Source organism: Lampetra planeri, unplaced genomic scaffold (genome assembly GCF_965212315.1).
Source record: "Lampetra planeri unplaced genomic scaffold, kcLamPlan1.2.h2 scaffold_1362, whole genome shotgun sequence".
In the NCBI taxonomy this organism is placed as follows: Eukaryota; Metazoa; Chordata; class Hyperoartia; order Petromyzontiformes; family Petromyzontidae; genus Lampetra; species Lampetra planeri.
This window is the reverse complement of record NW_027614080.1, coordinates 5,150-26,348: the sequence shown is the minus strand read 5'-3', so window position 1 is coordinate 26,348 and position 21,199 is coordinate 5,150. Positions and strand designations below refer to the sequence as shown.

General features: G+C 45.4%; 3 protein-coding genes and 1 non-coding gene across 4 annotated transcripts; 1 reads left to right on the top strand and 3 right to left on the bottom strand.

Moving 5' to 3' along the window:
* Positions 1 to 380: 380 nt before the first annotated feature.
* Positions 381 to 2,896, bottom strand: LOC144739192 (hatching enzyme 1.2-like). The gene is given in 12 exon segments (XM_078622166.1): positions 381 to 513; positions 600 to 610; positions 612 to 682; positions 801 to 915; positions 917 to 980; positions 1,731 to 1,848; positions 1,950 to 1,977; positions 1,979 to 2,017; positions 2,019 to 2,104; positions 2,182 to 2,241; positions 2,660 to 2,711; positions 2,837 to 2,896. Coding segments are annotated over 12 exon segments (837 nt in total).
* Positions 2,897 to 5,895: 2,999 nt separating this feature from the next.
* TRNAK-UUU (transfer RNA lysine (anticodon UUU)) lies at positions 5,896 to 5,971 on the bottom strand. Its single transcript has one exon. It is a non-coding gene; the product is annotated as a tRNA-Lys (tRNA).
* Positions 5,972 to 7,101: 1,130 nt separating this feature from the next.
* On the top strand, positions 7,102 to 12,203 carry LOC144739191 (tRNA endonuclease ANKZF1-like). The gene is given in 21 exon segments (XM_078622165.1): positions 7,102 to 7,216; positions 7,364 to 7,458; positions 7,460 to 7,483; positions 7,573 to 7,642; positions 7,645 to 7,668; positions 7,736 to 7,839; positions 8,576 to 8,685; positions 8,759 to 8,912; positions 9,408 to 9,467; positions 9,469 to 9,622; positions 9,829 to 9,927; positions 10,036 to 10,197; positions 10,281 to 10,346; positions 10,408 to 10,574; positions 10,576 to 10,673; positions 11,071 to 11,128; positions 11,130 to 11,245; positions 11,364 to 11,478; positions 11,539 to 11,609; positions 11,693 to 11,856; positions 12,193 to 12,203. Coding segments are annotated over 21 exon segments (2,037 nt in total).
* A 380-nt stretch (positions 12,204 to 12,583) lies between these two features.
* LOC144739194 (beta-galactosidase-like) lies at positions 12,584 to 18,850 on the bottom strand (the record flags this gene model as incomplete). Its single annotated transcript, XM_078622168.1, is given in 21 exon segments — positions 12,584 to 12,781; positions 12,864 to 12,981; positions 12,983 to 13,092; positions 13,678 to 13,713; positions 13,715 to 13,810; positions 14,414 to 14,452; positions 14,455 to 14,529; positions 14,603 to 14,698; positions 14,764 to 14,838; positions 15,555 to 15,665; positions 15,667 to 15,677; positions 15,764 to 15,804; positions 15,928 to 15,944; positions 15,946 to 16,017; positions 16,019 to 16,052; positions 16,128 to 16,191; positions 16,863 to 17,043; positions 17,123 to 17,217; positions 18,031 to 18,091; positions 18,451 to 18,601; positions 18,681 to 18,850. Coding segments are annotated over 21 exon segments (1,851 nt in total), but the record flags the coding sequence as incomplete, so codon positions are not given.
* Between the last annotated feature and the right edge of the window lie 2,349 nt (positions 18,851 to 21,199).

The following is a 21,199-nucleotide window of genomic DNA, read 5'->3' as shown; positions in this document are numbered from 1 at the left end:
AACTATAAATTATTACAACTCACTTTATTAGAGCATTTTTGGTGGGACAGTAATTCAAATAAAAAGGGTGGGAGAAAGTTACTCATCAATTTATTGTCATCCTCAGCCGCTCCTATTTATGTGTAAATATATAATATTTAAATTTAACTCATTTTAATGTGTGCCTCTTATTTTAATTTGTGAGTCTCCTACAAATTTCCGTTATCTTGTATAGTGATAATAAACAGTCTTGCATTTTGAATCCATATTGTTTAAAAAACACATTAAAGGAAAAGAAACATTTTAGAAGTATCTTTTAATTAAAACTTTGCTTCAGATCTCTCTGGCAGCTTCTGGAATAGCCCAGGAATCGTGTCCAATGACTTCTGAGTTCAGTTGCTTCACCCACCGCAGTTATACAGGGCATTTATTTTATAAAGGTCAAGCTCACTGGGTCCATCTCGCTGGCCTATGGGGATGAATGGATCTGGTTTGGGGATTATTGTTGGTCCACCGTTTTCAGAGAAGGCATATCTGAATTCAAAATACATGAAATATAAAATGACACCACACTAAAGCATAAACATGCTAGTGAAATGTTCCAGGACGAGGCGGCTCACCTTCCATAGTGCCATGACAGAGTTGTAGTCGTATGGACTGTTGAGATTGTTTGTCTCTTGTTTCCTAAAGTTATGTAGACGGTCTGACAGGACACCAAAAAATACATCATTGACTGAAACTGTAGTCAGTGATTTAAAACTGTCATTGACTAAAAAGTAGATCACTGTGTAGAAATGGTAAAATCATTCAGTGCTACGAACCTCGCCTGATGTTGCTCCACACCACTGCGATGTAGTGGTCTCGGTCGGAGCGGGACTGTTCGTGAACAAAGCCGAGGGCGTGCATGAACTCGTGGGCAGCGACACCAGACCACAATGCAGCCGGGGGTCTGCAGGGACAGCGTCTGACCTCCTCCAGTCTGCCCCAGGAACGACCAGCATCTAGGTATGAAAGGAGAGGAGAGGATAGGGTAGGATAGGATTGGAAAACATAGGACAGGGTAGAGGAGGGTAGGATCGGATGGAATATAGAACAGGATAGGGTAGGGTAGGAATAAGTGTTTGTTCCTTGGCAGGAATTCATCTTGTACAGACAAGAGACTGCAGGCGCCGCAAATGTAAAATATGTTCTGAAATGATTGTACAATGTCCTACTTGAACGTATCCAACCGCTCAGTTCAAATCAGTCAGTCCTGCCACAACATCAGACAACACAGTTCTGTCGACCGACACTTCTCTCCAGAGGTGTTTTACTCAAGTATTGCTTTATAAATACATTGGTTCTCTTTGTTCCTTGCAGTGTTGTACAATTCATTACCTAGTGGCAATAATTTTATTTATTCTATTCTGTGGCTTAGAAGACTTTATTGTCATTGTGCATCGTACAATGAGGATCTGAATGGTGCTTAAATCATAGACAACTGGAATGGCATGTTTTGCTTGATGACCTTTCACCTTTCTTCTTCTACTTTTCTCTCGTCTTCTACTTCCTCTACCTCCACGTCTACCACAACTGGTCGAGGCAGAAGGCCATCCACGCGTAACGACCTGCCCGAGGTCTCTCAGCCTGTAAATGGATGTTTTTCCTCCGTTGCTGCTCACGTGACCGTTTGTCGCCATCACGTTAACTGTCCTAACTGTTGTTGTGAGTTGGTGTCTTGAATGTTCTAGTAAAACTGATGACGTACATACCCATATCTTGGCTGAACATCGAGGAAACTGGCTTCATGGCTGCGTGGTACAAATTTTATACATGTTCCTGCAGAGATGTCTTGCATCCCAGTTTCTATGGTGATTCTGTCCATGTCGTCTGTGGGACAAAACAAGCATCAACTGTAGTTTTTACCACAAAGAAACAGCTGCCTCAGAGCTACACATTCTACAGAGCTACACACAGCTACACATTCCTACCATAGAACGGGGAGAGGATGTATGGCACCGTACACAAATCCATCTACAGCTTTGGGCCACAGGCAGGACGCTGTCCGGGCACGTGATGGCGCTCTGGACGTATGAGCTGGCGATGTCCCCCTCCTGGAAGGACAGTCCACGGGCGGGGCGCAGTCCTGAGGAGGGAGAAACCTGCATGTTAGGACACGTATCTTTATGTAACACGAGCCTGTAAAATGTGTACGTTACTTACTGCTATTGACGTCCAGGATTTGATCCATTGCGTTCATTTCATCACGATTTGTTATTTCCTCTAAAGAGAAGTCAAAATGGGAACGGTTATCTCTCTCTCTCTGTCTCTTAATCTTTCTATTTATATTTCTAGATCTGGATGTATAAAATGATCCTCTGGTATTGTCAAGATATTTTTTATTGAATGATAAAACAAACTTCATACAGAAGCGTCCTGTAGCGACCAGTAACAAAATACATGTCTTGTACTTCTGTGGTACGAATCATAGAATGATGCGTGTGTTGTTAGATCGATTCCCAAGGGGAATCAGCGAGTGTCCATCCACCCTACTGCGAATCAACAATTTTTTTGGATCAACCAAACCCTGGAAGTAGTGAGCGTATTTAGTTGGTGCGATTCTGAGGATTTTCGTCATAATTTTCTGATGTGATACTTCTTAGCTCACATCTAAGAGGCTGATGGAAACATACCTCCATACCTGAGTATTTCCTTTTTAATCTCACTTTCCCTTCAGGCACGCCGGTGGAGTTCTGTAATGTCAAGAACATTATGTTATGGCTGAGCTGTCTTAATGTGTAAACCAAAAAAATAAGAAAAACTGGAAGACTGGGGGAAAAAAAAGAACGAAACCAAACCTTTTCCAACTGGAACTGACCTGAAGAGGCAGCGAGAAGGCTTGGGTCAGCAGGCCGAACACAAAGCCCGGCGCGATCATGTTCCCAATGCATTGTGGTGTTTCCGTCCAAACCCGGAGATGTGAACAAACCCACAGCTCCTCCACGTCTATATACCAACATCTCCTCCTGTGCTGAGCGCCCATTGGACCCGCTGCTGATCCATAGCAGGTGGTCCTGATGCTGAGCTGTGTTTTACGACTGAAGAGGCAACCTGTGATTTAGTGATAAACTGTCAGCTGTTGAACTCAGCCACTTAGCAACTGAGTATGTAATGTGAAGAAATGTGAAGAATGTGGCTTTCACATGTTCTTAAATTATAAATACTTCTTTGAACTCTCCCTGACCTGGACTGAACTTCGTGACTGAAAGCATGAACACACTGCAGACGCTGGCAAAGAGCTTCAATCAAACTTTGTCGTTTATCTGTTGTCTGTCAGCAAAATAACTAAAGTATTGTAATGAAAGGTTCAGTAACTGCTGCTGATGGACCAGGACCAGATGATGAAATGTTGGTGGTGTTCCTAGAACCATCTGGATCCAGGAATCTGTTGAAGGATTCTTCCTCATTTTCACCATCTGGGTCTAGAACTCCACAATAGCAGCAGTGGACTGTCTCTGTGGGCCAGTGGGTAGTGGGTCTGTCCTGTTAACACAAAGGTCGGGGGTTGGAGCCCACCCAGTGTTTTACTATTGAAAGAAAAAAGAACAACTAGAGGTCAGAGGTCATGATCAGTGTACCAAGGTGTCTAATGATGTTTTAATAATATTTGACTATTAGAGTCCTGTTTGATGATCAGTGAATTTATTAGAGGAGATCAATGAATGGAGGATGATGATGATGATGATGTTGCGTGAAATGATCTGATTGGAGGAGGTCCGAGCTTGATGAGTGATTTTCTAATTTAGATTTTGACTCCAGTTCCATCTCAGTTGTAGTTTGGTCAATAATCGTCTTCATCACCTGAAGAGAGGACACAAGAACAGGATTTATTTATCTGGTCTTTACACAAACAATCATTTAACACTCACCACACTGGTACAGCCTGTTGATTTCAGCGTATCAATCGGCTGAGAGTCGACACTTGGCCCAGTTGTATGTTACTGCTGCTCTTCGGCGTGATTGTTGCCTCCCCATCCTGAGAGTAGGCATACCTGCACGGAGACGTACCAGGTGTTAATGTTCTGCATTCAATAATCAGCTCATAAAACATCTGCCTACATCCTGCTTACATTCCGAAATGCATGATTGAGCTGTAGTCGGTACGGCAGATCCAAAGGTATCCGTCTTGAATTTCTCAAAGTTCTCACACGATCTGTGGAAATGGAAAAAGAAATGTTTCTGACTGCAAACGTGTTCATGATCAACTGGCTCTGCAGTCGTGTCCCTCTTCAACTTCACCTCTCCAGATGTTTGGCCACATGATCGTCACGTAGTTGTCCCGGTCGGAGCGGGACTGCTCATGCACGAAGCCCAGCGCATGCATGAATTCATGAGAAACCACTCCCACTCGCAAGCAGTCAGGGCTCTGAAGAGACAGGGTCTGTCTGCCCCCACGTGCTCCGAGGTACGACCAACCTACCTGGGGGGGGGTGTCACAGACATCAACCACCAGCAGGGGGCAGGGAGTCTAACCGAGCCAGAACTCACCCCAACTTTGGATGAACGTCGATGTAGTCGTACTGGTGCGTCGGGGAACGAAGCGCACACAGGTGCCTTTTTCTACATTCTCCATCGCCGTTTGAATCAGCTTGGTCTCCTTCTCAGCTGTGGGTTTTGCACAACGGACACACTCTTTTTAAAGTAGCAGATAAGAACTATGGATAATGTTCTTTTTTAACAGTTACGTATCGGTATGTTGTTGGGTTGTGGTTGCTGTCACAGCTATTCACTGTCGCACATTAGCTCCCTCGCAAATTGTTTTTATTATTTTGACCATCTTTTTTTACATACTGTTGATGACTTTTAGTTAGTTTAAGGAGTTAAGTTACTGCTGCAGAAAGTGTGTTCCAACACTTTTGAGCAAAACTAACAAATGTTGCATCTCCAACTCCATTGTGGCCTCTGCAGCGAACTTCCAGTGAACCCGCAGGGATGAAGTTTGCCCTTAACCTGCATCTGTGTACACTGGGAACACTTACAGTATTGAGGCGAAAGCTGTAGGCGATGTAGACATGTCCCGTCCACAGATTTAGACCACGTGCAGCTTCGTGCAAAAGCAGACTTTGGGAGCGTCTCCCAGAGGAAACCGCGATGTCTCCCTCTCTGAGTCGGGTAGAGGTGTCTATGATTTGCGAGGCTGCGACACAAAACAAAGACGACAGCAGCAGTAACTCTGAGACCGAAAGGACTGATCATCATGCTTACCTTGTAATTCGTTGGCTTTAATAATGTCATCCATTGCCGTCCCACCTGCACGCTCATCACTGGCTGTAACAGAGGGTGTCACACAAGTCTTCTTTCTTTTCGACGAGAGCCACAACATTTAGATCAAGTTCAAGCTATATTTACCTGTATGACCTCTGGGACCCCACTTTGGGGTGAACAGAAATTTCTGCAAAGAGGACAGAGACACTGGTTTGCTTTCACGTCCAACTGGGTAAAAACATCAGAGCGGTTCCAGTCTCATTTACCTGAGCACGGGACGACCGAGAGGCTCAGGCATACGAGGACAAGCAGCTCCATCTTTGCCAGTCAAGTGTGACTCCTACGTGGCCATTTTACATGCACCAAACCTGCCTTTATACATGTCCCTGACCGCTGACCTGAGATAATACCCGTGATTGTCACAGGTAAATTACAGCTTTGTCGTTCTGTTTGAGGGAGTTTTATCCTCAAATTAATCAATTTTTCCCATAATCAACTCCTACAGTAAGATAATGTGAGGTTGTAGTTTGTGTAATAATAGCTCAGGTTCAATGACAGTATTTAAACAAAACACAATTATTCACAACAGGTTGTAGTGTTATTTTAGCGTTATGTTCTTATATTTTAAATTACCCTGGTGCAACCATACGTTGGCAAAAGGAAAAACATTAACGCCCGAACAGGACTTTGTAACCCTGGACCCTCAGATTAAAAGTCTGATGCTCTACCCGACTGAGGCTATCCGGGCTCTATAGAACAGCTGAAAAGCTCATTTTATAAACCTTCTTCGCGTCCTACCACCCAACACGTTCAGACATTCCTGCACTACAGAATACATAACTAAATCAGATTTTACTAATTTTACTATTTCTAATTATGCTTATACAAATAAACATGCAGGATGTTCTGAAGTTGTCTTGAGAGGACTCGACAGTCAGCCAAACTAACTGCTAGCTTAGCGTCACCATCACTGGTGGTCGTCAACACGACTAATTAACAAAGCAAAATAACGATACACAGAAATTGATACGACTTGACATAATATTGCTATATGACAAGTATCTTTACCCTTTTCTTTTTTTATATTCCCATCCGTTAATTTCCCTCATTTTTTTATTTGTCATCTGTAATTCCAGTCTTCCAGTCCAGTAGGGGGTGATATATGCTATTTATGTCGGCGCGCTGACGAGAGAAACACGCGACAGAAGGAGCAGCAGCTCCGGTTCAACTGAACGTCGAAAGTGGACTTCTGTCAGACAGCACGTCAGCATTTGTGTTCAGGCCGTTCTCACGTAAGTTAATGACAGTTTATCGTGTGTTCTGTTTTCCAATCAGTGGTTAAAACGTGTTCAAAGCGGCTGTGAGGACACAATGACTGTATTTTTGTCCCACACGTGTTGTCACGGCTAACTATTATTTACTGGACTTCACTGAGTAACAACACCTGAAGCAGCTTATGACGGGGATGTTATGTCAGAAATAAACGAAGTACATGTCAGTTGTTGTTTTTTTAAAAAGCAGAAAGTCTAAACAGGGATTCAAACCCCGAGTTTGTTATTCCTGAAAACGAGAAAAAATATGCTGAATTTAATTTATACCAGAGGTAATCATGAATTGAGTTTAAAGAGTTTGGGTTTGATTTCGGTAAGTTTCCATTCAAATAGAAGTGGAAGATCAACAATTTTCTTTCATTTCAGGATGAACAAACCAGGATTTTCACTAAATCTGCTTTCTGGAATGAACTCCTGGTTTCGAATAGTTTGTCCATCCTGAATTGAGGGAAAAAATTCTAACCAAATGTCTTCAAATGTTGTATCGTCATGTCACAATGAAGTGACCCTGCTTTGTCAAACAGTCCTTCAGGTCACGTGATGAAACATGACAGCGTGTGGGCACTCTCGCTCCATCTTTGATTTGTGCCCCGATGACGAGACTCTGATCGGACTGAGGGAGGTGAACTTACATCCAAATACCAAACCAGCAGCTACACACGGTGTGTGTGTGTGTGTGTGTGTGTGTGTGTGTGTGTGTGTGTGTGTGTGTGTGTGTGTGTGTGGTGTGTGTGTGTGTGTGTGTGTGTGTGTGTGTGTGTGTGTGTGTGTGTCTTTCATCCGTTAACAATCCGGACTGCCTCTCTCAGAGCTGGAAGAAAGAAGCTCAGAGGATGTCAGACACCGGGAGTGCAGTCTGCTCCGTGACGTGTCAGACAAGATGCTCTGCTCAGCCTGCAGATGTTCCCTTCACAAACCGGGAGGAACAGGTGACGCTAAACACAAAGGATTTGTGGTAGACTGTCCTCCAGCAGCGGGTGTCTCTTTGTGTAACCGCGTTTTATCTCCCAAACGGTAGACGGAGCACTACAAGCTCGACTGGCATCGCTTCAACCTGAGGCAGAAGATGGCAGGAATGGCACCGGCCACTGCGAGGAGTTTGAGGAGAAGACGGCGCTGGTGAGGATGACCCGCCGATGTTTGCAGGGATTTGACCGGCGGACCGACTCACGGTTATCTCTGTTCAGGAGACATGTCCAGCATCTCAGGCTCAGACTCCGACTCGGACGAGTCGGACAGAGACGGACGGGGGACAAGTGGAACGCTGGCGGCTCCGATGACAACGGTGTCGTAGGGGGTCGGATCTCCAGCAAGGTGGTTTTCCCAGAACTCCACAGGACAGTATGTGTCCGTTCTACCGCTGCATTCTCCAGGGAAAGGTGAGGCGTGGTGTCTTCATGTTCAACCATGACGCTGGTCCACAAATCTGGGAAATTATTGACAGCAGTTATTAACAAACTCCAATTCTCATATAGTTTGATGAGATGACTTACAAAATGGATGGTTGGATAGGTAGATAGATACTTTATCGATCTCCCAAGAGAAATTCACAGCAGGTAATGAAGGTGCTGTAGGCAAAGATACTCGCCTACTACTTTTGAGTACCGTAATTCCACGACTATTTGCGCAGTCGGTTCCTGAGAGGTTCCTGAGAGCTGAGTAGTGTCACTGGGTCCCCTCTACCTGGTGTGAGGAAGGAGCAAGAGAAGGAGAAAAGGTCCATCGGTACCTGAAACAGCCAGTCATTATGGTAATCCCATTTGCTCTGTTGCCAGAAGCCAGTGAGTCATTACCGTAATGACAGTAAGTGCAACTTATCAACTTTTGAACACTACCTGTCCATTTTTCTTTTTACAGTTTTTTTTTTATTCTGATACTTCTGATTCTGGTTGGAAACTGGAGACAAAGAATTGAGTTCATTTGTTAGTGACCCCCATTCTGTGATAGTGTTCCTCCTCTTACACCCGAGGCTTTCTCCTCGTCGACCAGTGTTTGTCATGTGTCGTCTTGGATCGTTTCAGTCTGGAGGAGAACAGGACATGGCTCCTCCTTCAGCGCCTTACATAAGAAGGACGTTGTGGGTCGTCCTCATGACCGGTGGTGGCCACTTCGCTGGCGCAGTGTTTCAGGGGTAACGTCTCTTCCAGCATGAGACTGAGATGCCCTTAGACATCCAGCTCACGTGCGGACGTGTCATCTGACAGGAAAGACGTCCTCCAGCACAAGACTTTCCACCGCTACACGGTTCGAGCGAAACGAGGCACAGCTCAAGGACTCCGGGATTCTCAGAACCGCAGTCACACGCCAAAGTCAGCGGGAGCTGCTCTGAGGCGACACAACGAGGCCGCGCTAGTTAAGGTAAAATAACACCCACCTGCTGTCATGGAAACCGAGGCCACGTCTACACGGAGACTAGTGCGGGTGAACCAGTAGTTTTCTGTTGTCTGGATGTTTGGTTTCCATGGAGACGGTCAGTCATTCTCACTGATGTATGGTTGATTATGTGTCGTAAACAGACTTTTCAGTGTTAAAAATGACTGACTGACTGACTGACAAACTGGATCTGATCCTCACGAAACGTGGACGGTTAGTGGACATGGTAGATATGAGTCAGAATAATTCACTTCTTACAAGTGAATCGGAATAAATTGTATTTTAGAGATTTATTTGTTTATATTTTTATTTTCATGGGAGTTAATTGTCATTTTTTTTCCGTAACAACATACGGATTTTTACCAAAAAAGACTCACCTGGAGTCCGTCAGAGTACGGACATACTGTAAACGTTTCAGAGCTATACGCTCAGAACTTTTTGCTGACAGACAGGCTTTCCCAAACGTCTGCAGGACATCAGGATCTTCGCTGAGCTGGGGCCGAGCACCTGCAGGAGGCGTCCGCCATCTTTGTACGAGCCGCCGACTTACAACAAAAGCATCTTCTTCGGTGGTCGTCGGGCTCCGCTGCTGAAAACGGACCCCAGGATCAGAACGCTGCCCTTCGCCACGCGCAGAGCCACTTTCCGAGAAGTTCAGCGGGTCCACACAATGCTGTCCACCGTTCTCATTTACGGTAAGATGAGTTCCGTCATTGTTGGAGCGGTTTGTCATTTTGCTTCATGATTTACTTTTTCTTTTGTTTGTTTTCATTTTTTTGCCATGGGATTTGTCTTTTTGTTTCAAAGGGATACTTTGATTTTGTAGCAGAGTTCTTGAGTTTACAGCAGTCATGGAAGAAAATGATTTTTTTCGTGAACGAACCCCCCGTACCTGTTCCAGAGAAGGACACGGACATGTCTGCGCTCAGCAGCATGTCGAAGAAGGTGTGGAAGAAGAGGGTCCAACCTGCAGCGCAGCTAAACACGGATGACGACAAAGGTCTGTGGGCAGGAGGTCGTACTTGGAATGTGAGTCGTTGCCGTGGAAACGTATGCATGTAAAAATCAGCGGCTTGTTTTTCCCGTATCAGTAGAAAATAACCAGGAGAGCTCAGATCAGGAGGAAGGAGGCGAAATCCAGCTGAGACGGTGGAGGTGACGTTAAAGACTACCGACCTCAAGGAGTTTGACGTCCAGGGCTCCAGAAACAAGAAGAAGAAGAAGAAGAAGAGGAGAAAGAGGGAGGAGGAGGAGAAAAAGGAGAACGAGGGTGAGTCAGTCCTCCCACGATCTGTTTGTTCCACCACTGCTGAGCACAAGGACTCGTCTGTTGTCCAGTGGTGGCCGACGCAGGAGAAGAAGATGAAGACGAGGACGCGGCAGAGCCGGAGGACAGTAAACTAGAGAAGGAGGAGGCAGGTGAGCGGCCCAGTGATGGAGGTCTGCTCATGTCCCCGGGAACCACCGTCTTTCTCCCCAGCCGCCCTCCGTGTGGACACGTCGTGGGAGTTCGGCCTCAGGGACGCACTTTTCACCGCCTGCAAGGTCGGAGATGTGGAGGGTCTATGCGCCCTCCTCCGCGTCCCCGCGGAGACACCGGAGCAGTCGGAGCCGGCGCTCCTCAACCAGCCTGTCGACTCGTCCGGCTTTCACCCTGCTGCACGTCGCCTCGGCAGCCGCCCAGAGGACGACGCTTCGACTGCTGCTGGACACAGGAGCAGATCCAGCCTGGCAGGTGGGACATTTGTTCTACACCCTACTCCTGCTTATTTTTTCTTACTTTTAATCATGTTGTCCACGCTGTTTCTTTTTTAATATTTTATCTCTGGTATATTTTTTAAAACCAATTTTTCTTATTTCAGTATCCCTCCTTTGTTATTCTACCTTCAGTAGTTTTTATATACTTTTATTTATTTCTATGTATTTAATAAACTATTTTATTGATTTGTTTTTTAATGAGAAGTTTTTATTTTGTTCCTTTCTGAGTTTCATCTGTTTTTCCTCAGTTCCTCGTTTTATTTATGATTCTTCGTCGTAGTCGGATAGTCCTGAGGTTTTTATTGTTATGAAACCGCTGTTAGCTTTTGATTCCAGCAGACGGCGTCAGTCCTGACAGACACATAACGTCCCTCTTCTGGCACAGGGACAACAAAGGACGGACTCCGTACGCCGTCGCTCCTGATAAAGACACGAGGAATGTTTTTTCGGAAATACATGGGGGAGAATCCTGAGCGCTACGACTACAGTAAGGCCCAGGTAAGACGCCCAGCGAGGGCGAATGTATACATTTAATTTTCTGGGGTTGGTGTTAAGTGTGTGTGCTCTTTCCTCTTATTTTTTACGTGAACGTATTGTCAGCGATACTGTTGAAGGTGTTAAAGGGTTAAAGTGCAACACATAATTGTATCATTCCAGGTTCTGGACCACTGACGGCAGAGATCAACGGGCGCAGAGGAAGCAGCGGGAGAAAACCCAGAGGGACGAGCAGAGGAGACAGGAGCAGGAGGAGGAGGAAAAGAAGCGCTTTGCTTCGCTCAGCGAGCGGGAGAAGGTGAGTTCACGTGGTGATGGAAACCGAAAACGTGCCGCTAACGCCGCGGTCTGACGGCAGAGGGCGCTGGCGGCGGAGAAGAGGCTGGCAGAGCAGGTGGCAGAGACGGGTGTCGGCCTGTCCAACATCAGGTAGGATCCAGCTCTCAGGTTCTAGCGTCCCCCCGCCTCCCCATACCAGCTGCTGGTTGAAACAGCAGAATCTGTGTCTCCAGGCGGTGCTGGCTCTGTGGGGAGTCTCTGCTGGGGAAGATCCCGTTCCAGTACCTGGACTTTTCCTTCTGCACGCCTCAGTGTGTCCAAGCACATCGCAAGGCCAGGTCTGCTTCCGGAAGGACTAACCCCCGGAGACGGACCTACAACCTACGTTACCTCAAATGTGATGTGTGGTTGCTACGTCACGACATTATCCAATCGGAACTATTTCACAGAATTTTATTACGGCGGATGATCATTGACATTTGATTCCTGTTACAATGAAACATCATGATAAGTCTGTAAAATGCTGTTATGAGGAGAGAAAAAGTAAAAAGTGACGATTGTTCGTACATTGCTGTGTCATCTTTTCGGATTACATCCTTTGGAAACTAAATCATCATCATCAGACGACGGAAGCTGCTCTGAACACCGACCGAAATCCGCGGCGCTACATTCACACTAGCATATTTGGGAGTACCGTAATTACACGACTATTTGCGAAAACGGTTTCTGAAAGCGGAGAAGTGAGAAAACGTCCATTGGTTCCTGAGCGTTGACGACTGGTCACTACGGTAATCCAATTCTCTCCGTTGCCTGAAGCCAGCAAGTCATTACCATAATGACAGCAATTCGTATACAACTTCTCAGCTTTGGACGTTTTCTGAAGATGATGATGACATTGGTGGAGGTCTGAGCTCCAGGAGGGATTTTTTCAGTTCCGGTGCTCCAACATATGTTAGTGTGACTGCATCGGCAAGGATACGGTCGGTGGTTAAAGGCTTCGATCAGCTGACGTTTACCGTGGAGACAACGTGATACGACGCTGCCTCACGTTTGACCCGGTTCTCCTGAGCAGAACGCTCCCACACTGCTTATCGGACCGGCGTTCCGCAAGTCTTTGCTCGCTGTCACGACGAGCCGCCGAGCTGAGGCCGGTCCATAAAGACGACCCGCCGGTGCGCCGGCGCCCCCTCCAGCTCCAGCACGGTGATGTTGTTGGGCAGCGTGGTGCTGAGCAGCGGCCCGGGGACATACAAGGGTCTGCTGGGGTCCCCCTGGCTGGCCAGTACCCGCCCCAGGTTCACACCGTTAATCCAGACCTGACCCTGTGGGGGGAGGGGGGGGCGGGGGACGGATCGGACAGGCTGTTACAGGTGAACGTTAAAACCCTCTCACCATCTGAAATACCTTGATCCACCCGCTGAGCTTGAGGAACGTGTCTTGCGCCAGGCCGTTGGGCTTCAGCGTTCCCGCGTAGAAGGTCGGTCCGACATCCGGCTCCTGCCGGACGGGCGGAAGGTTCCGGCATCCGTTTGGAATGAGGCCACCCGCCAGCGATGGCTTGGTCAGCGTCCAGAGAGTAGATGTTCCAGCCAGTCAGGTCATCCTTCCCCAGGAACAGGCTGCTCAACAGGCCCTGCAGTCGTTCACCACAAATGACATCTGATTGTCAACACTGTGTGCTAAATGCTACATGCTATATCCCAATACGAACAAATGCTTTTTCTAAAATCACTTAACACCCATGGTGTCGCTGCCGATACATTCGTGCTAGCTTTGGAGTAACGTAATTCCACGACTATTTGCTCTGTCAGAAAACGTCCAACGGTTCACAGCCAAGTTGCTGTCATTACGGGTAATGACTCACCAGCTGGAAACAGCGCGAAAGGGATTACCGTAATGACAGCAACATGGCTGTTCTCAACTTTCAGGAACCGATGGACGTTTTCTCCTTCTCCGAGCTCCTTCCTCACACCAGCTAGAGGAACAGAGAGGACCGTGTGAAACTTTTCATCTTTCAGGAACCGTTCAATGTTCGCATAATTATGGTACTCCAAAGTAAGCTAGTGAAATGTAGTGTGATTCTGTAATTTACACAGAAATGTGTTTATCAGGTTTGTTTCTGTGTGATATGTATAAATTATGACACTCCAGATACCTTTTTTGTAGTTTTTTAAGCATTCATGTCTGTAGGAGATTGAACGTTCTCCGTCTCTTTCACCTTGTAGTCATTGATCTGGCTGCCGAAGTTCACTCTGGCCCATGTTCTCCACCAGGATGTCCAGTGTGTCGCCTTGACGTCCGGTGACGTTTATCACCAGCACCGTGTCTCTCTCCAGCACGCCCTGGAACACCTGGGCACACACTTCAGACGTCAGCAGCAGCCTTTGGAGGAAACTCCCTATGGACCTCGTAGTGCGTTCCACTGCCAGCGGACGTCCGAGTGGGAACACGCGGCGGATGAACTGGATGAAAACCAAGTTCCGCTTTCGTTCAGGGTTTAGGTTCATTTCATATAGTTTCCCTCCTCCAACCCCAGCCTCATCCGTTCCGCCTGTGTGTGTGACCAGTCTGCAGATGATGAGTGAAAGTAATATAAAAATATTAGCTCATATAAAATAATATGAGCTATTTAATTCAGTTCCTTCACCATCCACTTTAACACTCATCTTCTAACCCACTTTTACCTCCTTGGCTTTCAAATCAGTCTGAAACGTCACTCTTATTGGTTTTCATTTGATATGATGATTGATCTTTTTTTGTGTTTATTTGTTTCATTAATTGTGTTTTTGGATTATTTTATGTGTGATCAGTTTATATATTTGTTTTTGTTTACTGGCCAGGTCGACTCAGATGTCGACCTGGCCAGCGAGTGGAACACACTACTAACCTGTGCTGTTTTTCCACCTGACCTGGAAAACTGAGCAGGAAACAAAGGGTCCATTGTGAAGGCCTACCCCATTGACAGACACATATGCTCGGTCATGAACCCCATTCCAGCGGCGAAGATCAGGGGTGTGGGCTCTGAGAGGTCCCTGGCAGCGGCGCTCTGATACAGCATGTATCCATAGTACTGAGCACAAAGGACATGACAGGTTGCAGTCTAGAAGTTCTCCGATTCAGCCGCCGACCCTCCCGCTTCAGACAGTACCCTGCTTCACTGCTTCGAACGTCAGAGGCTGCTGGGAGTGAACGGGCGCGAGCGGGGACAGAACGCTCAGCAGGCTGCTGACGTTGCCCACCTGAAACACATTCGCATCCTCAGCACCAACCACAACTCCTTGAAGGCCTCCGAAGAGCATCTCACCTGTCGTAGCGTTACAAAGCCGTACGCAAACTTGGGAGTCGCTGGCGGCATCGGTCCGGAGGGAATCTCTCGAAACTACGGAAACGCCAGACGTCGACAGGGATTAGTGATGGGCACAACCGTTCTTTCAGGTGTACTGAGTCACTAGAATTGGTTCAGTCAAAAGAGTCTTTCAAAAGATTCGTTCACTGAATCGCCCCTAAGATCCATCAGACTCTGATCCGCACTGATTCGTTCAGTGGTGCTGAAACACGTCAGACTCTCCTTGGAAATCTGGACATGTTTTAAATTCCATCGCTGAATGACGGAGACGAACACAGATTTTAACATGTTCTGGATATTTTTACCTGACTACAGTTCATCGCTCAGTTCTGTCAGTTTGAACTGTTGAAATCACTCAGGGCTCACGTTCAGAGTTTAAATGCATCCACAGTGAATCAGTACTGATTCATTGTGTATAAGTACACAATTAGTGACTCCAGTCCACTCAGTATTTATTTAATTTTAATTTTAATTTAATTTTTTTATGCTATGAACTGTAATGTATTTAAGATCATACTTTGTCTTTAATGTAATTGACTACTTTATCTCTTTGTGTTCAGATTGTGTTTGTTTTTGGCGAGTGAGTCGTGTCGTTGATTCATTCCCCAATGAAGGTTCACCACTCAGCTGAACTGGGAAATGAATGAATCTTTTCAGGCAGTGATTCGGTACAGTTCGTTCAAAAGATTCGTCTCTTTCAAAAGAATCTGAATCATAATTCCAGTTGACCCGCTGCGCCTCAGTCGCACCTGCCTGATGACGTCTCTGATGGCCCACAACTTCTCCCGTGGGGTCCGCCGGCCTCGGTCAGCGGCGCGCTCGTAGTCGTAACTCGTCACAACGGAGCTGAACCTGCTGTCCGTGATCGGCACCTGTGGGAGAGAAACGAGTCGCCGCTGAGGCTTTTTCGACGCCGTGGAAACGGAGTTGAGGGCACATTCCATTGGAGAGAATTTACCGTTCCAGTAGCCGAAGTTGGTCCCTCCTTCAAACATGTACCTGAGAGGAGAGAGCGTGTTACTGCCCGTGATTCTGGCTCTGAGAGCAGAAGCAGAAACGACGGGCGGATCGGTGCAGAGAGGAGGAAGGGGGAGGGATGGCGGGTTTTTGGTGGAGACATACATGTTGACGTTTGCCCCCCATGGTGAGCATTTCTCCTAGTACTCTGCTGACCTTCTGAGCATCAACCACGGCATGTTGATCCCCCCAGTGGGTCCAACCAGCCGGTGTAGAACTCCGAATTCACCCTGTGACGTCATTCGGCTTCTGTTAGTGCCATCACACACACCCCCGTCACATTTGTGAAAACGCCCACAAAACACACAACCAAAGGACCTTGTGGTTCAAAACGTCTCTGGCGGGCGAAGGCGTCCGTGATGTTGGTGTCTGAAATGACAGAATCGATTGTAAAGGTAGGAGGGGGGAAAAAAAAACAGAATCCAATGAAACAGTATAATATTTTATATTATTAACATGACATTAACATAACGTGACATTATTTCAATAATAGACCTGATATACAATTCACAATTCAGTTTGTTTATTTTCTGGTGGTAAGTTGGAGTATTTATTATTATTATTATTATTATTATTATTATTATTATTATTATTATTATTATTATTATTATTATTATTATTATTATTGGATAATAATAATAGTATAAGAATAAAAATAAGATATTATCTTATTTAGTTGATTTGAGTATTTTAGTTTTATCATCATAAAGAAGAATAACAATTACAACAACAATAGTAATAATAATAATAAATGATCTTGGTATATATCATGATTAGTTCTTTACAAGTTACAATTAGTTTGACTCCAAAATGTATTCGTACATTTTATTGCACACATTTTGATACTCTTTTATTACAAATGCATTCTGTATTCTGTATTTATTAAAATTATATTTTATATTAAAATATAACATTTTATTTTGGAGACGTGCTTTGCTATTGAAAATGTAAATAAACATATATATAAAAAATATATAATATGTATATGATCACAATATGGTGATGATACTGTATCACGTCGGTGGTCACATGATACCCACCTGTGCCGAAGTCGATGGTGGCGTACAGCCCCTGCAGAGTCCCGCAGGTCATTTCCTTGTCCGTGTTTCCATCGGTGGTGAACAGGACGACGTCGTCACCCAGAAAGAAGCGGAACAGAGTCCGCAGGTGGCGCAGGTAGTTGTAGTCACAGGCATAGTAACTTCCATATTCGTTCTCCACCTGGTGTTTGAAGGAGGATGGTCAACGCGGAGCATCGTCACATGACCTGCCGGGGGAAAAAAACGGTTCGCTGCGCTACCTGCACGCTGATGATGTTCCCGCCGTTCACGTACAGCCACGGCTTGACTCTGGGCAGCAGAGCAGCGAGCCAGTCGCAGACTGCCTGCATGTAATCTGAAGCACACGGCAAGAACCCCTGTTTGTTTCCGGGGTGAACGTTCAGTTTAAGCATCTATCATTTATTTCTTGTATTTCATACTATTCTTTGTATTCTCTTGAAGTTACTTTCCTTATTTGATTTTTTATTAACCCTTTAAGACCGACGGTATCGTTGCCGATACGCTCGTGCGAGCATAGTTTGGAGTACCGTAATAACGCGACTATTTGCGCGGGAAACAGTTCCTGATTGTTGAGTACGGCTATGTTGCTGTCATTACGGTAATCTCATTAGCTCTGTTGCTGGAATTATGCTGCTGTGTTGCGAAGTTGCTCTCATTATAGTAATACCATCAACATTTTCCCCTTCTCAAAGCTTTTTTCATGTAATTACGGTATTCCAAAGTATGCTGGTGTCAATGTGGCAGAGATACCGTCGGTGTTATAGGGTGAACCTGGAACCAGCATATCACATTGCAGATTTAAAAAAAAAAAAAAAAAACCAAAAAAACATCAACCTGTTCCTGAAAACTGTATTGCACTTTACATCCAAGTTGCTGTCATTACGGTACATTACGGACAACACTTGGCTGTTGTCAACTTGCAGGAACCGATGGACGTTCTCTCCTTCTAGCTCCTTCTACGCACCAGGTAGAGGAACCGAGCGAAAACTTCTCAGCTTTCAGGAACCGTTTTCTGATTGTGCGGATAGTCGTGTAATTACGGTACGTTAGCATGCATGTAACACCAGACTAATTCCTGTGCCTGACCGGTTTGTTTGTGGACAAATAATGAATAACTGACTCATCTATGAGCCGGGTCTGGTTGTACCTATGTCAGCTGAACGCAGGACGATGTTGGGCTTGTCCAGGAGCCACGCTGGCAGTCCACCCTGGGCAGGAAGGAAGCAGCATGAATCTCCAGAAATACCAAATCAGACATTTGGAAGAACAAACCAACATCAAACCTTCATTCCTGCTCCTGATAACAAAAACAGTTTCTCAGCATCAAATATCAACTGGTGAATGTGTGCGACGTATGTTTTAAATTGTATTTTATTCAGACACATTCCGACAACATTTGTGTGTTTCTGCATTAAATATTTGAAGATCGGATCAGTAAAGTATAGCTCATACGTTTTGTTAATTTGCTGGTCTGACTGTGCGTCACACTGGATTTGCGTGTACAGTTGTGCGACAGATAAAGTTAAAGTGGTTTGGATTCAGCGTTTATCGTTGGTCCGTTTCTCACCATTTCCCATTCAGCACAGATGTACGGACCTGGACGCAGGATGACCAGGAGACCTGTCTGATTGGCCAAATGCAGGAAATGCTCCAAGTCTCGGTTGCCTGTGAAGTTCTGGACCCCCGGTACCGCTTCGTGAAAGTTCCATGGCACATACCTGTGTGGAGAAGATGGAGTCAGTCCAAGGATGACCTGGGCAGGTGAGAACATCCTTAAAAAACAGTACACGGACTTACACTTGAACGGCATTGAGTCCAGTCATGTACATCTTCTGCAGCCGGTCCCTCCAGTAGAACCTGGGGATCCTGGAATAGTGAATGCTGCCAGAGATGTACTGGAAAGGTTTCCCATCTTTCAGGAAGCAGTCATTTTTGTAGTCGATGGAGAAAGACCTCTCTCCAGACACCTACGGAGGGCAGAAGAAGAACAAGCAGACATACTGTGTCAACCCTTTAACACCAACAGTATCCCTGGGGCTACATTTGTGCTAGCACAGTATCGTACTTATGTAAAAATGTGCACATGGAATGTTTCCTGAAAGCTGTGAAGTTTTACTCTACCTGGTGATGTTGCGGTCATTACGGTAATTTGGTTCTCAACTGGTGTAATTACGGCACAACAACATATCCTCGCGCGAATGTATCAGGAGCGATACCGTCGGTGTTAAAGGGTTAATACGGTTTCAGGGAAGTGCAATAGCACTGATTTATTGGCATTTTAGATTGAATAGTGTCAATCCTTTACAATGTCGTCATTTGTAAAGGATTAGACATCATATCTGGGTTCTAACTGGCTTTGAAATGTTACCAAAACAGTTAAGAATTAGAAAAACGTCTCCTGCAGGGAGACTCAAGTGAGGTCAGGTGACTTTTCTTTTCTTTCTTTCTTACCTCGGTGACCAACAAACTCACACGGCTCAGAGCTGCGAAGAATAAAACATTCCGATACATTTCTGCAGCCTCCTTTTCCTCCAGTAAGTCAACTTAAAACGTCTCCATCATCTGTTGCCGTTCCTCTGCATTCACGTTTCCGATTTTTGGAAGGGGGCGTGTCCCCGTGGCGTCATGTGATCGACACTGGGCGTCCCCAGGGTCCTAAAGCCCTCTAAAATACAATAAAAACCTAAATGAAATGGAATAGTATTTGTATTATTGCTGTATATTTAATTTAGAAGTGCAAAATGGTGTTGTTTTTTTATATTTTTATTTTCATATTTGTACACTGTCTGTACAGTTGATTTGGCTAATGTTATTTTTGCAATTGCGCTATATTCCACGTATCACTGACTATCCTTTCTTGGAACTGCTGTAATGCACAAATTGGCCCCCGGGACCTTTACGGTGTACGGAGTCATCCGGGCCACTGGAGGGCGCCACAAGCGTCAGGTAAATGAACCAGCCAGGAGTTGCTAGTGAGAGGTAGCTAGCCGGTTTTCGACTGTCCTCACGTATGACTGTTTTCTTTGGTTTTATTGGAGTGACAACCGTTTGATTTTATGGTTTTTCGGCCAGATTAAAAAATAATTAACCAAAGAGAACTATTGGGTTTTTCTTTTCTTTTTTGATGGACGACATCACTGTGAGTACACGTTGGTGCCTCCATAAATATCGTACATATAAATGCAGGTTTAAAGCACTTCGTCTGGACTTTTCCTAACCAATGATTTGCTGTGAACATATCTGACACGGTTTACGGATTGATATCAGCGTGTCAACATAAATAACGTCGAGGCTAAGAAACAGAATATGGTCCTGTGTATTCTACAGCAGAGAACAATGACCATCGTGTTGGACAGGTCAAGGTGTTTCAGTGCTTCTCAGTAGTTGAACCAAAGATGTGTCACTCTTTTCTGTGACATTCACTTAATTCTGTGATCAGATGACGGCTTTGCAAGTACTTTTTTGGGGGTTTTTTGCCCAAAAAGAAATGCTCGAAAGTGAACACTAGATGGCGCTTCAACACCACAGTGGAAGCACCGGTGTGTTCATTTGACAATTTACTGTTATGCTAAGATACATTCAACAAATGAGTGAAGTGCAGTCTCTTTTCTAACTAGTATGCTGCCTCCGTTTGCCTGTTTTTTAAAATTCATTTTCTGTCCTGTCAGCATAATCTTTCTCTGAATCCTTCACTTACTTGCTGCTGACCTCACCATCATCAGACCTTGAGTGGATGATGTGTAAAAGGTCATTCAAGTGTAAAAGGTCATTTTGTGATAAATTCATGGAGGCGTGTGCTTGATATTTATGTTTTTTTCTCTTTTGGAGATTGTTGGACTTCTTTCACCCGGGCCTCCTCAGCAGTAATCATTTCCTGTCCTCCCACTTCATTCCCGTTGTCCATTTGAAGACGACGGACTAATGGCTGATCTGAGCTGCAGATCTGACCAGAAGGTCTGTCTCTGCAGCTTGTTAGCTCACAGTCTGACAGCTAATTGTCCAGAGAATGAGGGGCAGGACCACATACAAAGGCCTTGTAATTAGGTTTGGAGTGTGACTGTGCCTCAGGAGAGCATATAAGAGCTTTGAAGCCCCTCAGATTGCAGAGAATGGACATTCAGACCACAGAAAGCAGCTCTGGAGACGAGACCACTTACTGTCCTATGTGATGGAGCGGAATGGAACCGTGAAGGAAGTGACCGAGACGACACTCGTACTCGTCAGAACACTTCTCATTTGACTTACACCTGCAGCTGTTATTTAGATTTAAATGTGTCAGGGTTCCAGCTCTCTGTCGTTTGTATTTTCTGGCCGTC